Source organism: Bufo bufo, chromosome 2 (assembly GCF_905171765.1).
Source record: "Bufo bufo chromosome 2, aBufBuf1.1, whole genome shotgun sequence".
NCBI lineage: Eukaryota > Metazoa > Chordata > Amphibia > Anura > Bufonidae > Bufo > Bufo bufo.
This window is the reverse complement of record NC_053390.1, coordinates 796,351,101-796,366,503: the sequence shown is the minus strand read 5'-3', so window position 1 is coordinate 796,366,503 and position 15,403 is coordinate 796,351,101. Positions and strand designations below refer to the sequence as shown.

The 15,403-nt window shown below is 41.2% G+C and overlaps 1 gene segment (V, D, J or C); it reads right to left on the bottom strand.

Moving 5' to 3' along the window:
- Nucleotides 1-13,114: 13,114 nt before the first annotated feature.
- LOC120990451 lies at nt 13,115-13,696 on the bottom strand. The segment is given in 2 exon segments: nt 13,115-13,422; nt 13,554-13,696. Coding segments are annotated over 2 exon segments (357 nt in total).
- Nucleotides 13,697-15,403: the final 1,707 nt, after the last annotated feature.

The following is a 15,403-nucleotide window of genomic DNA, read 5'->3' as shown; positions in this document are numbered from 1 at the left end:
GTGCGGCTCTGTATCACTGTGTGAGGAGGTTGCCATAATCATTTTGACAGTAATAATCTGCTGCATCTTCTTCTGTCATTCCTGTGATTGTGAGAGTGAAATTGTTGCCTGACCCGGTGCCACTGAACCTCTCTGGGATTCCCGACTGGCGAGTAGTGGCATAATAGAGTAGAAGTGTTGGTTTTCCTTCTTTTATCTGATACCAGTTCACTTCATATTTGGAGATTTTACTATAATAAGTGCTGGAACTGGATGTACATGAGATGGTGACTGTATCTCCTGGAAATGCCGAGATGGAGTCTGGAGTCTGAGTCATCACAATCTCTCCACTTGTAGCTTTCAATACAAAAAATGTAGATTATTATACAGACCATACAATACGGAGGACTAAGCCATGTAATCACAACCCCGCAGCTCAGACCAGTCTAGAATATGATATTACCTGGAGTATAGAGGTAGAAGAGGCATAGTGCGTATACCAGGGGCACCATCACTGAGATGCTGATCTGTCACAGGCACAGATCACCGGGGCGGAGGTAAACTGCTATAACCAGACGTATCACCAGAGCAGAGGTAAACTTCTGATATAACCAGAGGTGTCACTAGGGCAGAGATAAACTGCTGATATATCCAACCATCAAGAGGGAATGACCTAATAGTTTGTGTATGCAAAACAGATGGGTATAAATGACACAGATGGCAGCCACCAAGATCTTACTCTGTAAGACCAGCAGCTACATTCAGCTATATATACAGTGCCTCCATATTCTGTTTAGAGATGACCATCACTCATTGTCCTCATTGGGCCTCACAATCTAATTTCCCTACCTGAGAAACATACACAATGAGGATAATTTTCTAGAAAGCCAATTATCCCATCAGTATCTGTAACATAGAAGGAAACCTACAGGAGAACAAACATAGTCACGCAGATGATGTCGCTGAGTCATCCAGTTTAAACCTGGATTTTGTAGATGGTGGCACAGATGAGAGGGCGACCATGGTCCTGGCAAGTCATTTAGAATCGGAGCTCTTAGTAACAAGTCTTAAGTTTTCCTCCTCTTCTCCTTTACTTCTCTAATGACAAGGTTCTCCAGTCCTCTGTAGTCTAATCCATAAACCTCCTTCAGGTACCTCTCCTTTTTTGGAGAGAAGTGGCCATCCTCCAAATACCACTGAGGAACGAGTTGAGAGAAGATACTCCGATTGCATGATGCTGCATGCGTCTGAATACCAGTATGGCCCTGTATGAGCCCCGAAGGCTCGTTGTGCAACGCGCCTACAGATGTCAAAGTGGCCTAGACCTTTGGAGTCTGTGGACATATAACCTCATATGGAACATTAGAAAATGAAGAGCATGTTAATTTACCGGTCACACAGCACACAGCAGGGCAGTAAGGGCAGCAGCGCACTGTTTATCAAAAACTTTGTATTATCTACTATCTCATGAGAGTGCATGAGAGTACCTCTACTAATCAGGAGTATCTCTACTAATCACTACCACAATACATGACATTGTCTTGACATTGACTAACTATACTGCAGTATTATTAATTTGACTTACAGAGTATTTATCACCTTGGATAGACATAGTCAATAAGACTTTTAGCAATTCAAATTTCCTCTACACTTTTATTGCTTTTTTATTTTTATTTCTTTTTTACTATCTTTACTATTACATTATTATAATTGCCACATGGGCCCCACAGTTAATGTAACCACTTTTAAGGGAGGATTGAAAATAATATTTATATCATTTACATATGATTTGTATATTATTTGTATATGTTTTACTGTTAGTGATTGATGATTATATTGTCAGACCCTTGAATTGGTAATAGTTCATTTTATTATTGTCTACCACAACACATTAAACTCTTTGTAATTCTAGACTGTTACTAAATAAATCTATGTCTCTATATTACCTGGCTTGCTGTCAATATAATCCTTGTCAGCTTTTATACTTTTATTGGATCATTCTCCTTCTTATTCGTTTTCCTGAGAGTTTAACCACCCCCATATCCCTATTCCAATGTCAGTGGGCCGTTATCAAGTGTATTTATTATCAATTCCTAAGAAAGCTCTGCCCTGGTGGCAACCTGCAAATAACTGAAACCTCTTTAGCAGATGGTCTTGGCACATTCTGGAGTATGTTTTGGGTGCCCTGAAGCCACCTTCACAGCAGTTGAAGCTTTCTCCTTGACGTTCTTGATAATCCAATAATAGTTGCATTGCATGAACAGAAAGGAAAGGGTTACTGCATTGAGAATGACATAGTCCAACCTCCTACCCCTGTCAAGAGACACTGGTCATGTTATATGGAGGATGGGTCGTGTTTGTGCTGAGGTGAATCGTACTGGTAGTAAGGAAGCGGCGCTTCCATGACGTCGCACCCCCTTGTTCGATGCAACACTCAGAAGGACGTGCGCAATAGGCGGTAAGAAAGCATCATTAGTGATGCGATACAATGAAAGGGGGTGTGCCTTTGGTGCGATTCATCTCATTGGTGGAGGGGAGTGACACTCGGTTGATGTCACTCCCCCCGCCTACTTGTTATTCCCAGCGAGGCTCACAGGATGGGTTGATATACATGCCAATCGCGCAGTACCCAGAAGGACGCGCGCAATAGGCGGCAAGAAAGCATCATCAGTGATGCGATAATATGTAAAGGGATGTGCGATTCAATTTATTGGTGGAGAGGAGCAGCACCCGGCTGATGTCAACTCCCCCCCCGCCCACCTGTCAATCCTGGGATAATATGTAAATCGTAGCAATACAACTTGTCATAGGTGCAGTAAGCTGGATTGGGGTTATGCACACTGACGCTATAATATGCAATGACTAGGTCAGGTGAAAATTATAGTTAATAGTTTTTGTTCGTGACGCCAATTGCAGCGTGCGCAAGGTACAGTCTCAGGGCCCTTTAAGGTGTTGCAACTCACGTACCAGGTGAGGAATGCCAGAGTGGGGTAATGTCTCTGTGTAGTAGTAGGTATAGTGTCAACGGTCTCTCCTACCTGGGTACAGCTGGACTCCTGGATCCTGGCTCACTTGCAATAAATGAGTGTTGCTAGTAGGAGTAATTGAGGAACTTGGTAGCAATGAATGAGATCCAGACTTGAAATATAATTCAACTTGTCTTTACTGGAGGCAGCATTAATCCACATGAGATACAGCAATAGTCTTGGGTCCCAGCAGGTATTGGCAATATATGGCAGGGATCAATATCTCTTCTGCTTCTATCATATGCCTGGAGAATATGGCAGGAATCTATATCTTCTGCTCTGTCTATCTTCTGCTGTGTATGGGACTGACTAGCTGAGGAGGAATTTGGCTTCTCCTGGTCTCTGGATGTTACTCACAGTTATGCTCACAGGGAATGGTTCGTCCTGGAGTTCTGGAGATGGCTGCTTGCTTGTCACCATTTGAGGCTGAAGGGCTCAGACTGGGAATGGTGATCTTTGGTCTCAACCAAGACGAGATCCTGGTTTGGGATCCCTATTTCTGGGAGCTCCTACCAGCACAGCCTTCCCCATGCAGGGAGAGCTGGAACACACCGGATCTAACCGTTTTTTCCCTCCCTTGCTGCAGGGCATGGGAAACTCCACTTCCCTTAAGCAGGGGGGAACAGAACAGAACTGGAATGTTCCATTCTGAATGGCCATAACATAATATATTCCTACCAACGACGCCGCCACCTGCTGGTAGACCTGAAACATTACAAAGAGAATATCACATTTACAATGGTTTCATCTGCACAGTGGTGAACGACATGAGGGAAATCACATCAAAGGACCGCGTTGATGCCCTAGCAGATTGTAGCGGGGTAAAAGCGTTTAGTAAACCCACTCTGGGATGTTACATAGGCGGCAAGAAAGTATCATCAGTGATGCGATAATATGTAAGGGGGTGTGCGATTCAATTCATTGGTAGAGAGGAGCAGCACTCGGCTGATGTCACTCCCCCCACCCACCTGCCAATCCTGGTGAAGCAAACAGGACGGGCTAATACACATGTCAATCGCAGCAACATAACTCGATTGGTGGAACCCATAGTTTGGGAGGGGATAGATAGTTTATTTAGGCAGGCGAAACAGGGCGTGTCACGCTATTACCCCAACTCCCCAGACGAAGCCGCAGTGCAGCAAAACATGTCGGGTGGGGTAGTAACAATCTACAATTTTTAGACAGGTTGCAGTATAGGGCAAGATCCACAACCAGTAGGGTCGCAATCATTGTGCAAATGTTCGGAGGCAGACTGCCTGATCTCCCAGCGTGTAAGATGTGTGAATGAATGATGGATGTCTGTTGCATAGGGATATAGGAATACATCTCATCTATTTACAATAGAAACTCCTATACTTAGGACCTATAGGGACACCAAACAATTCACCATTGAAAACATACCTGCTAACCTGCAGTGATACATGGCCACAGAGTATCCATGAGGTAAACCACTTCTTAAATAGAATGTAGAGCGAGCGACAGAGGCCCAAAAAGACATAAATTAACTGACTTAGCCCGAGACTGCAACCTGATATTTTTAAATTACCTTGTAGTACTGGTTTCTCTGAGTATTTTCGTTTTAAAAGTAAATACTAAAGGTTAAAGTTTTAACATATAGATAGGACCCCTAAAAGGAGTTTTTGGTCAGGTGACCGTGGTTTGATTTTTGTTACAATCTCCTGAGGGCCCTATAGGGACAAAAATCTGGTTCTTTAACAATGGTTAATCAGCATGACACATTGATATCAGCTGCCTTGTCCTCATTAACACTTTCTTCTGAGCTAACGAGAAGATCACTGAAATTATTTTAGCAGGTCATTATGAACAGGGCTGAAATGCAGTGAAATTTTTTTTTTTTTTGTATGAATACGTTTATTTTCATAGCAATGAATGACTTTGCAAGTAATTACAATTCATCTGATCGCTCTTCCTAACAATCTAGAGTTGATGTAAATGGCACTATAAAAACTGAAGCAGCAATCTTTGTGAAAACCAAAATTTGTATCAGTTTCAAAACTTTTGGCCACAACTGTATGCGCTTAAAACTGCTACAATATCTTAAAAAAAAAGTTATGTGAGAAATTCTTATTACTATCACATCGTTAATACATTACCAGCCATCAATAGAAATTGTCACTCTTTAACAAATAAGGTCCTACAGAGAAAACTTGGTGGAAGAGGTCTGACATCTAGTGGTCGGACTGAAATTTTTTCCTATCCTGTTGCAAAATCATTTACTAATTACAAAATTTTTAATTAAAATGACAAAAATCACAGATTCAAATTACAATTTACCTAAAACAGTTACATTGAGTACATTGAGTCTGAATGCAGTGGATCCAGGGAATATCTTCAGATGTTGTGTTCCTACTGTACTTATTGCCTTCCTGATGAGAATTGCTCTTTTGCTGCATGGAGTCCATTGCTGTGTAACCCCCTTCAGTAGTAACAAACGTAGTCATGTCATATATTTTCCTGGGACAGAAACATGAAAGTCAAGTATTCATGGGACACGCAGACAACTTCCAATGGATCCCAGCTGTCTGTTTCTGATAGATCTGCATGTAGCACCATATTGTAACACCCCAGAGTGTTGTTAACACTTCTGCACCTTGCTACTATCGTTTATGGTCTAACCTGTATGTTACCTATATATTTATTTCCAGGTCCCTCAACACTGTGCATTTATAATAATGTTATGTAACTGTTCATGTAATTTGCCTGGTTCACCAGCAGGTGGCAGCAAACACGGCAGATCAATAGTTAGAATGGAACTCACCATTCCATACCCCCCCCCCCCCCCCGTTGGTCAGAAGTGGGCCAGTCCTGCTTGCTACCAGAAGGAGGTGGAGCAGTTCTGGTTTGTGCTGGTTGAGACTCCATGTTGGAGCTGCCAGGATTATAACCTATTCCTTGGCTGAAGATAAGTTGACTAAAAAGTTAAGTGCAGCATAAAGAAGAAGCCAAGTTACCAAGTCAGCTTGTCAGTATAGCAGAGTGAGAGAAGGATATAGCAGAGTTGAGTTTGCCTGCCAGTTTAATGCTAAAGCCTGCTGGAACTAACACAAAACCTGTAAACTGTTCGAATTTTTTTTTATTCAAAGTAAAACTGCCATTAAACTTCATCTCAAGGTCTGGACTGAAGTTATTTCTTCAAATTCCTCAATTATTCCCCCTATTTATTGCTTCGGAGCCAAAGCCTGGGGTCCAGTCGTATCCAGGTAGGAGCACTGTGACACACATAAAGACATTTTAGACCACAAAATACCACTCAGCATTTCCTACACCTGGGACGCGTGTTATAGAGATGGCCCCAGGGGAGGCTGCCCGTTGCAATATAGTAACACCTCAGTCTCTTTTTTTATATTTTTCATCTATTTCCCTTCTGTTTTTTCTTTTCTATCTCCATTTTTTAATCCTTCTCACTTCCAGCTTTTCATATTTCTCCTCCACTAAAATGGAATATTTAACATTAAAGGGAACTTGTCATCAAGTATATTATTTCCACTCGTTATAGGGGAGGAGGAACTGAGTAGATCAATACATAACTTTGTTTAAAATGTTTCAGAATAACATAACTTATTGATTGAAATTCCTGCTCTTTCTGGCCTTAGGAGTCCAGTGGGTGGTCTTATCACTTAGTAACAGCTATCTTTGTACACACAGACCGCCCACTGGACTCCTAAGCTCAGACTGACCAGTGATTGCAATCCATAAACTACATCTTCTTCCACAGCCGTATATCTATCTGCTCTGGCAGAGGGGGAACAGTCCCTATTAGTGATACAAAAGAGGTGCATGGTGCAAAAGGCTGAGCTTAGAAAATAAAGGCTCTGCCAATGTTTTATATGCAGTGATCCAGTGGTTTACTGATAAAGGGGTTATGTTTTGTGTCTGCTGTATTATTGCTCTAAAAGGTTGTTTTATATCATTTCATCCACATGGCTTTGTAAATGGGGTTAATTATTCCCCCTTATATACAGTTGCTAGGCAAAGGTGAATCTGCCTCTCTAGTAGGGAGGTCTCTGTGGTTAGTCAGTGTGTATAGGACAGCGTGTCACAGAACAAGCAGAAAGAGCAGTGGGCATTGTAGAACCATATATTATATTGAAAGAGATAATTGCACCCCCTGGCTGGAGTGGAAAGATAGCAGTGGTAACTTAGGGAGCGCCTGTGCTGTCTATATATACGTATCTTCAGGAACTGTTTTGTAACATTCAAGAACTGTGCCTATAGGTACTTCTATAAATATGTGTATATGACAACTGCTAGGTTGGGAGTAAAGAACTGTTTACTTCTTTCACCAAGATGGCCTAGTCATTACCTCCTTTGTAGAGCTCATTTCCCTGCCTTACACCCAGGGGTGGACTGGCCATAGACTCTACAGGGAAATTTCCCGTTGGGCCGATGCCCAGAGGGCCACCTAAACCATCCTATTAGCCAAAAGCCAGCTACAAAAAGATCTGAGACTCTAAGCAATAATTAAATTTGGCAGTATTTTGTGCTGCACTTTAGTATCTGGGGCCACTTTTAGTTTTTTTTCCAGGGCCACTTTAAGTTCCCAGTCCACACCTGCTTGCACCCTACAACTCTCCAACACCAAGGGAACTCCAACTATCATCAGGTGGGGGACCCCACAACCAGGATGTGCTCCAAGAAAAAGAGGCCTTCCCTACACTGTACATCACCCAGGGAGCACTGGAGAAAACCATAACTACCTTGAGTATTACTACTACCATTCTGATTACTGCCACCACTCCAGTCCCCTCACCTCCCCTGCAAGCTGCTATATATTTGAGTGTTTTTCCCACTGGTTAAAATTTGTGTACTTTTTTTATGTTGTTAATTATCCAGTGAGCCAGTGATTAGAGTTGAGCAAATCAAATTTGACGAAGTGGAACTTGATCCGAATTTCAGGAACAATTTGATTTGTCACAAAGTCTAATTTCCTCATGCTTCGTGGTAACAAATCAGATTTTTTTCTAAAATAGCTGCTGCACATGTTAGAAAGAGGAAGTAAGAAGCCCGGGAATGAGGGATCACACTTAATGCCGTGCAGCCAGCCAATCAGCAGCTAGCCAGCCCCTGTGATGTCACAGCCCTATAAAAAGTCTCCTCCTGTAAGGTCTCTGGCATTTTGCAGTGCACTTAGTGCAGGGAGAGATGTTACAGGCACTAGGGACAGTGATTAGGAAACAATTTATTCACTAAATATTACTATTGAGCAGTCCAGGGACAGCTTACAGAGAGTGTAAGGATATAATAGGGAGGCTTTATCCACACTATAAGCAAGAGAGCAGGGGACAATTGAACTGTGTAAAACCTGGCTAATAGGAGCTATTCTATTACACCTTGCTGCACTAATTTGGGGTTAAGCAGTGTCCTAATGCTGGTTGTGTTTGTAGTGATGAGCGGCATAGGTAATATTCAAATTCGCAATATTTCTAGAATTTTTGGCTGAATATTCGCCATAAATTTGCAAATTCAAGAATTCGTGATCTCCAGTCATTGTTTATTTGATAGCGAAAATCGGCAATGTTATATATTCACGTTAAATTTGCAATATATTTGCGATTAGAATATTCAACACTATTCGCGAATACGAATATGTAGCACTATATTCTAAATATTCACGAATTCTCGAAGTGGCGATATTCGCGATAAAAATTTGCGATTCGAATATTCGCGCTCACCACTAGTTGTCTGCATTCTTTTATACATAGGTAATTCCAAGAATCCTTGATTCTGTTATTGGGGTGAAATTGCAGCCTGATACTACAGATTTTAGGTTTTTTAGGTTCTTTTATACATAGGTAAATCCCTTAATCCCTAATTGTTTCATTGGGGTAAAATTGCGGCCTGATACTACAGATTTTAGGGAGCACACGTTCTGTTATAAATAAGTAAATCCATTTATCCTTGTTTTGGGGGTAACATTGTGCCCTGACACTACTGCTACTTTACACTTACAGTTACTGTTACAGTACAGTATGTCTGACAGACAGATGCCACACCCTTCTAAGGGAGCAACAGAGAATGAGAGAGAGAGGAGAACGCGCTCAGAAGGGTAAGTATGTACAGGTGCAAGAACGCTGGTGGGGTATGTAGTCTGCTCACGTGCATTTTTTGTGCATGACTGGGCACAACTCCAGTGAAGGCTTTATAGTCAGGGGCCCCTGACGAAGCTTGAGTGCGAAACCCGGGTCGGGCAGCGGAGTGCTACTACTAGGATTTTATACATGCTATGAATTTTAGCTAGTTTGTGAGTATAATAAACCACAAGTTGTTTTATCTGTATCCGAAGTGATTCACTATGGTATGATTTTTTGGTGCCCTGCAGAAGAATCCAGCAGGCGTGTTTGGCGTCCAGAGCTGGGAAGCACCGTTATCCTGTATCAGTTTGGTGGGCTTACAGCACGGTTGGAAAATATTCCTTGTTCAGGCAGCGCGGTGTTGTGCCTTTTCATAGGTAAATGCATTGATATCCAATTCATTATTGTCAAAATGGATGTTCATTGCCTTTAAGAGCCATGCTCGACTATAGTTGCAATTTTGTATATCTTGAGTAGGCCAATTTAAGGTCACACAAAGGTTTATACTCTTCAGTGTTATCCTTCCCATGAATGTACCAGTCTGAGAAGATGCCTCCTTGTTTACTTTTAAATTTATGACGGGCGATAAAGATAAGCTCTTTGCAGCTGGTGATAATTACCTATACAATTAGGCATTTATTAATGAAGCAAAATATATAATATGTATGTATTCATTTAATGAGCCTTAGTTAGTCCTTAGCATAAGACAATCAGTAGGACATATATATATTTGTTTATATTATATTGTTATATGTTACGAAGACAACATGTATCCAGTATATTGTATATATTTCTCATTAGAAGAGTGTCTGTGAAGATGTGTGTTTTGTAACAATTAATCACATATTTGGTATGACAGGAGGTACTGATATCTCTGTGAGAAAACAAGCCATTTACGATCCATAAATTAAGTGTGAGAAACATTCAAAAGAGACGCCTAGAGGTCTGTCTCTAATTGCTACAAGTGTCAGAATTAATCCCTATTGCTTTGAATTAAAGCTTCTAAGGTCAAAATGTATATTCAGACTTACATAAGTTAACCCTTTATACTACGATGCAGACAGCTTATACAGCAGTGCCACCTAGGTATCAGTAGGTGACATTACAACAGTAGCAAAAGTGCATTATGGGTAGGGTTATGATGTCACAATTTTTTATCAATGATCACGCCCATCCGACGATGATTGGAAAGATCCAAACTAGGAAGGTGTGTCTAACTGATAAGTTTGTGATCATAAACCATACACAGTAAGGGAGAGAAAGTGAGAGAGAAGGAAGGAGAGGAGAAGTTGAGGGCTATCAAGATGAAAGCCATAATGAGATGTGGTATGATGGACCACCCAGCTTTCCTAGGAGCAGAAGTGAGATTCCTACTAGGACTTGGTAAGAGACACAGAAAATGATATTTCATTTTATTAAGACTAATTTGATAGTGTGGGTGAAATTATACCATCTAGATTGGCGAATAAATAAATGATTACATTAATTGATCATCTCCATATTGAGATGTAGTCTTAGGATATTGTGAGGCTTCATTCTACCTGCAGAAGAATCAAGACTCATAATCTAGCAAAGCATTAAATAATTGCTTTTATATATATATATATATATATATATATATTATATTGATAGAACATTCTTCGCCAAGCTAAGTGATGGATTCCTACAGGGAAGACTTGTTCCAAGTCCTCCCCGTTTAAGATCCTAGATCCCTGTTATTCGTCTTAATAGTCTTACCAAAGTTATATATGTGAAAATAGTCCAGGATGGGGCGGAAGGATACAGTTATCTCCTCTAAGTTATATCCTTGGATGGATTTGCCCATGCCTGAAGCCATGTGATGTGTAGTTGGTTAGAGGGGGGCAGAATGTATTTAGCATTCTATATTGATGTCTAGGATTAGACATGCCCATCCTGATATCATGATGTTTCCTCTGAACAGAAGTAATGTATATAACTTATGTTCATATTTTGATATCCTAACCTAATAATAGCTTGGTTATAATGTGACAAGTTATTTCCACTCACATGTATTGCTAAGCTTGTAATGCTTTATATTAACGCTATATATATTCATTTGCATGTATCATTGTGTTTATTTACTTATATATGTTTATAATCTTGTAACCAATAAATCTGCATTTTTATAATATCTGTGTATTGTTGTATAATGTAGAACTACATTTTATCATTAACGTCATCTCACGTCAAAAAGAACTTATTTATCTGAGGAAATAGTCGGACTCAGATGTGAATTGTATCAATTAGGTTGTCTACAATTCACCAGGTCATGATTTTAAGAATTTATGACAAATTTTATAAATTAATTTTTTTTATGGTTAATTATTTTTATGACCATAATTAATAATTCTTAATTGAATTATTACCCACCGACAGCGGTTCTTTATTTTAACGCATTGGAAACTGGTGTGAATTGACCCACAACACTACAAGGACCTGCAGCGCAATTACTCAATATTATCTAAAAGAATTACGTGACTGACTTTCTTTTATCAAACACAAACTTACTGCTGACACCCTCTCCACTGTGTCATGGGGCCACTACTTGTATCATCGTGTAACAGAACAGGGTCTGTAGACATCTATGTGGAATCAGCTGACGACGGTGTAAAAGAAGTGCGCTCTTTCACTCTATAGTAGAATCTTGGGTCTCTGCACGGTTCTTTATACCTGGCTCTAGCATTGACCTGTAAGACTGAGTTCACACTTGAGTTTTTTGGTCAGTTTTGGCCCTGTAATTGAAGTGTGAAGTAATTCTAAGGCCTCATGCACACGGCCATTGTGCGGCCGTGGTCGTATTGCGGCCCGCAAAAGGCGGGTCGGCAATCCACGGCCGCTGGCCGCGTGCACCCCGCATCACGGATGCCGACCTATTCACTTAAATGGGTACGCAATTCCGGAGATGCGGAAAGGAGTCACGGAACAAAACACCGGAAGCACTATGGAGTGCTTCCGTGGTGTTTCTTTCCGTGGTTCAGCACTGCAAAAATGTCATATTTTTTCACGGTGCGGACATACCACGGACCCATTCAAGTTAATTGGGTCCGGCCTGCTGCAAGGATGTTGCCCGTGCATTGGGGACCGCAATTGCGGTCCTCAATGCACGGAGAGGCCGCACAACGGCCGGGTGCTTGAGGCCTAAGAGTGATGCCTGTCACCTGCGTGTCATACTGGCTCACAGCAACTGTTTCACAACCACAGCCGACTAGCTATGCATGTTTCTGCAAGGCACAGTGTTGTACACCGATATACAGGTTCTCAGCACCCGGGAAATAGCCGATTTTTAACACGCTTCCTCAAATAAATTCGTATCGAATTTAAATTTTTGGGAAAATTCGGCGAAGTGTTCAAATCGAATTTTTTAAAACTTCGCTCATCTCTACCTGTGATGTCATAACTAGTCTTGAGCGAATCATAGCTCCAAAGTCGATTCATTTAAAAACTTTGATTTTAATACGTGTAGGCAAAATTCGTATCGCCTGAGTTCGGAGAATTAATTCAGTATTTCTATATGTGTCTTTAAAATCTTTTTAAAACAGGAATCCAGATTCAGGTTTGGTATCGGCTGGCACTTTGGTACCAAACCCGACTTCAGATTCCTATTTTAAAATGTTTTTTAATGACGCAGATAGGAATGGTCAATTAATTCACCGAAGTCTTGCACGACTTCAGGCGTTAAGAATTTTGCCCACACTTAGCCCATACAATTTAATACTGTAAGGAGCCAGCATTAAAATCAAAGTTTTTGAACGAATCAACTTCGGATCTATGATCCGAAGCTCGATTCGCTCAAGACTAGTCAGCACTAAATCAGGATCACAATAACCCTTAATAGATTAGGTTTGAATTCCTTCATATCCATCTGAGATGAATCAGAACCAAGTCTCTAACAAACCACTAAATGCTCCGGTCGATTTATTTGCATCTTTATCTATATTAAGCTTTAGTGAAAATGACTTTCTATTATGAGGAAGGAGGTTTTTGTACGGCTCTGTATCACTGTGTGAGAGGATAGCTATAACCCTGCTGACAGTAATAATGTCCTGCATCGTCTTCTGTCACTCCTCTGATTGTCAGAGTGAAATCTGTTCCAAATCCAGATCCAGTGAACCGGTCTGGGACTCCTGTGTATCTGCTGCTTGCAGCGTAGATAAGAAGATTTGGCCGTTCTCCTGGTTTCTGTTGGTACCAGGCTAACACATTGGATACACTCTCACTGGCTTTACATGACATGGTGACTGTGTCTCCTGGGGACACAGAGGTATAATCTGGAGTCTGGGTCATCACAATCTCTCCACAGGATCCTGAGGAGAAAGAAGAGACAGAATGATTAGTGATAAATGTCTGGATCTATTCCTAGAAATCCTGATCTGATGATGGATCCCACAGGATAGATTTCTCTACACACAATCATGGAAGGATCTGAATCTCTCACCCTGAATAGAAATGAAGATGACGGCCAGGAGATAACTGCCAGAAACCATCTTGATGTTCCTGGAGTGTCAGATACAAAGTATAAGATGAGACAATGTGTAGAATGAAATATATATATAGAGAGAGAGAGACAGGGGAGGTGACAGGAGACCCCAGAGACCGTGGAGGGAAATACTGAGACATGTAAATTCTGTGGTTATGATGTGACAGTCACCGCTGTGTAGTAGAGATAACTGTGTGTATATTATTCATATCTTAGCCCTTACAAGAAGAGTTGATGAAGTAATGAACAGGGCAGGCTAGTAGTATACAAGTGCTGCTAGCCCATGGCCATAGTGGTCAGGCCTGCAGTGTAAAGTAAATGAGGTTTAACACTGACAAATCTTATGCACATGGGAAGGAATAATGCAAGTCACCCGTACATACTAAATGGTAAAACACTGGGTAACACTAAGATGGAAGAGGACTTAAGAATTTTAGTGGACAGCAAACTAAGCAGTAAAAAACAGTGTCAGGCAGCTGCTGCCAAGGCCAATAAGATTATGGGTTGCATCAAAAGGGGCATAGATGCCCCTGATGAGAGCATAGTCCTTCCGCTTTACAAATCGCTAGTCAGACCACACATGGAGTACTGTGTACAGTCCTGGGCTCCTGTGAACAAGGCAGACATAGCAGAGCTGGAGAGGGTTCATAGGAGGGCAACTTCGACGGGAAATTCGATTTGTTACAAATTACTTAGTCACAATCGCTTTCCATTGTATGGAGCTGGCGCAATGAATGGGAACAGTGTTCAAGCCACCATGTAATTTAACCCCTAAAATGTGACATTCAACGCTGATCGCAGCATCTGTGACTTACATTCAGCCTTTCAGGGGTTAATCAGGAGTTAAAAAAAAAATTATACTCGTCTCATCCACTTGCTCGCCGAAAGGCTGTCAGCTCTTGTCTTGATTGAATAAAACCCGCCAAAGGACCTGCGGCAAGTGTGATGACGTCACCATGTGTTCACGCTCGGTGCGCATGCTGACGTCATCACGCTCACAGCAGGTCCTTTGGCGGATTTTCTTCAATCAAGACGGGAGACGGGAGCAGACAGCCTCTCTGCGAGCAAGTGGAGGAAGTGAGTATAATTTTTTTTTTTCAGCGACCACTTTAGGAAAAATTTATTCTTTGCCTCGAATTTCGAATTCGTGACAAATCAAATTTTTCCTGAAAATCGGATCAAAGTACACTTCCGATACTTCGATTCGTTCTACACATGATAAGATTTCTATCATCTCCACAATAAGATGCTGATCACAATTAAAGGGTTAATGTGTAAAATATTGTCTGAGGCTGAACCAGAGCCTTGGTTTGAATGTAAAGATACAAGACACATGTAAGATTAGGCAGAGACACCATCTTTATGGTTCCAGATTGTCTCAGACACAGATCACTAAGAACACAGACATTTACCGTATACCACGAGAGGTCTACAAAGATTTTACTGGAGTTTGTTTATGCAAATGAGAGACCCCAGAAGTAAACATGTTTCCACCTTAACTTACCTCTAATTTGGTTAAAGGGAACCTGTCAACTAATGTAAAACAAAGCACTAGAAGCTGAATTCGGTCCAAAGTTTAGGAAAACGTTCATTTGGAAGAAAACAAATTTCCTTGCGCTTCATGATAATGAATCAGCTTTTCCTAAAATGGTGGCTGCACGTGTTACAGAGTGAATGAATATAGTAGTACAGTGGCTCTGACCTCCTGTATCAGCTTGGTATGGTGCACGACCCTTACGACCTCCCCTGGGTGAAGAGATTGTGGAATGGCAAGTATATGAAATAGTAGGGGGCACTCAACTATCTGG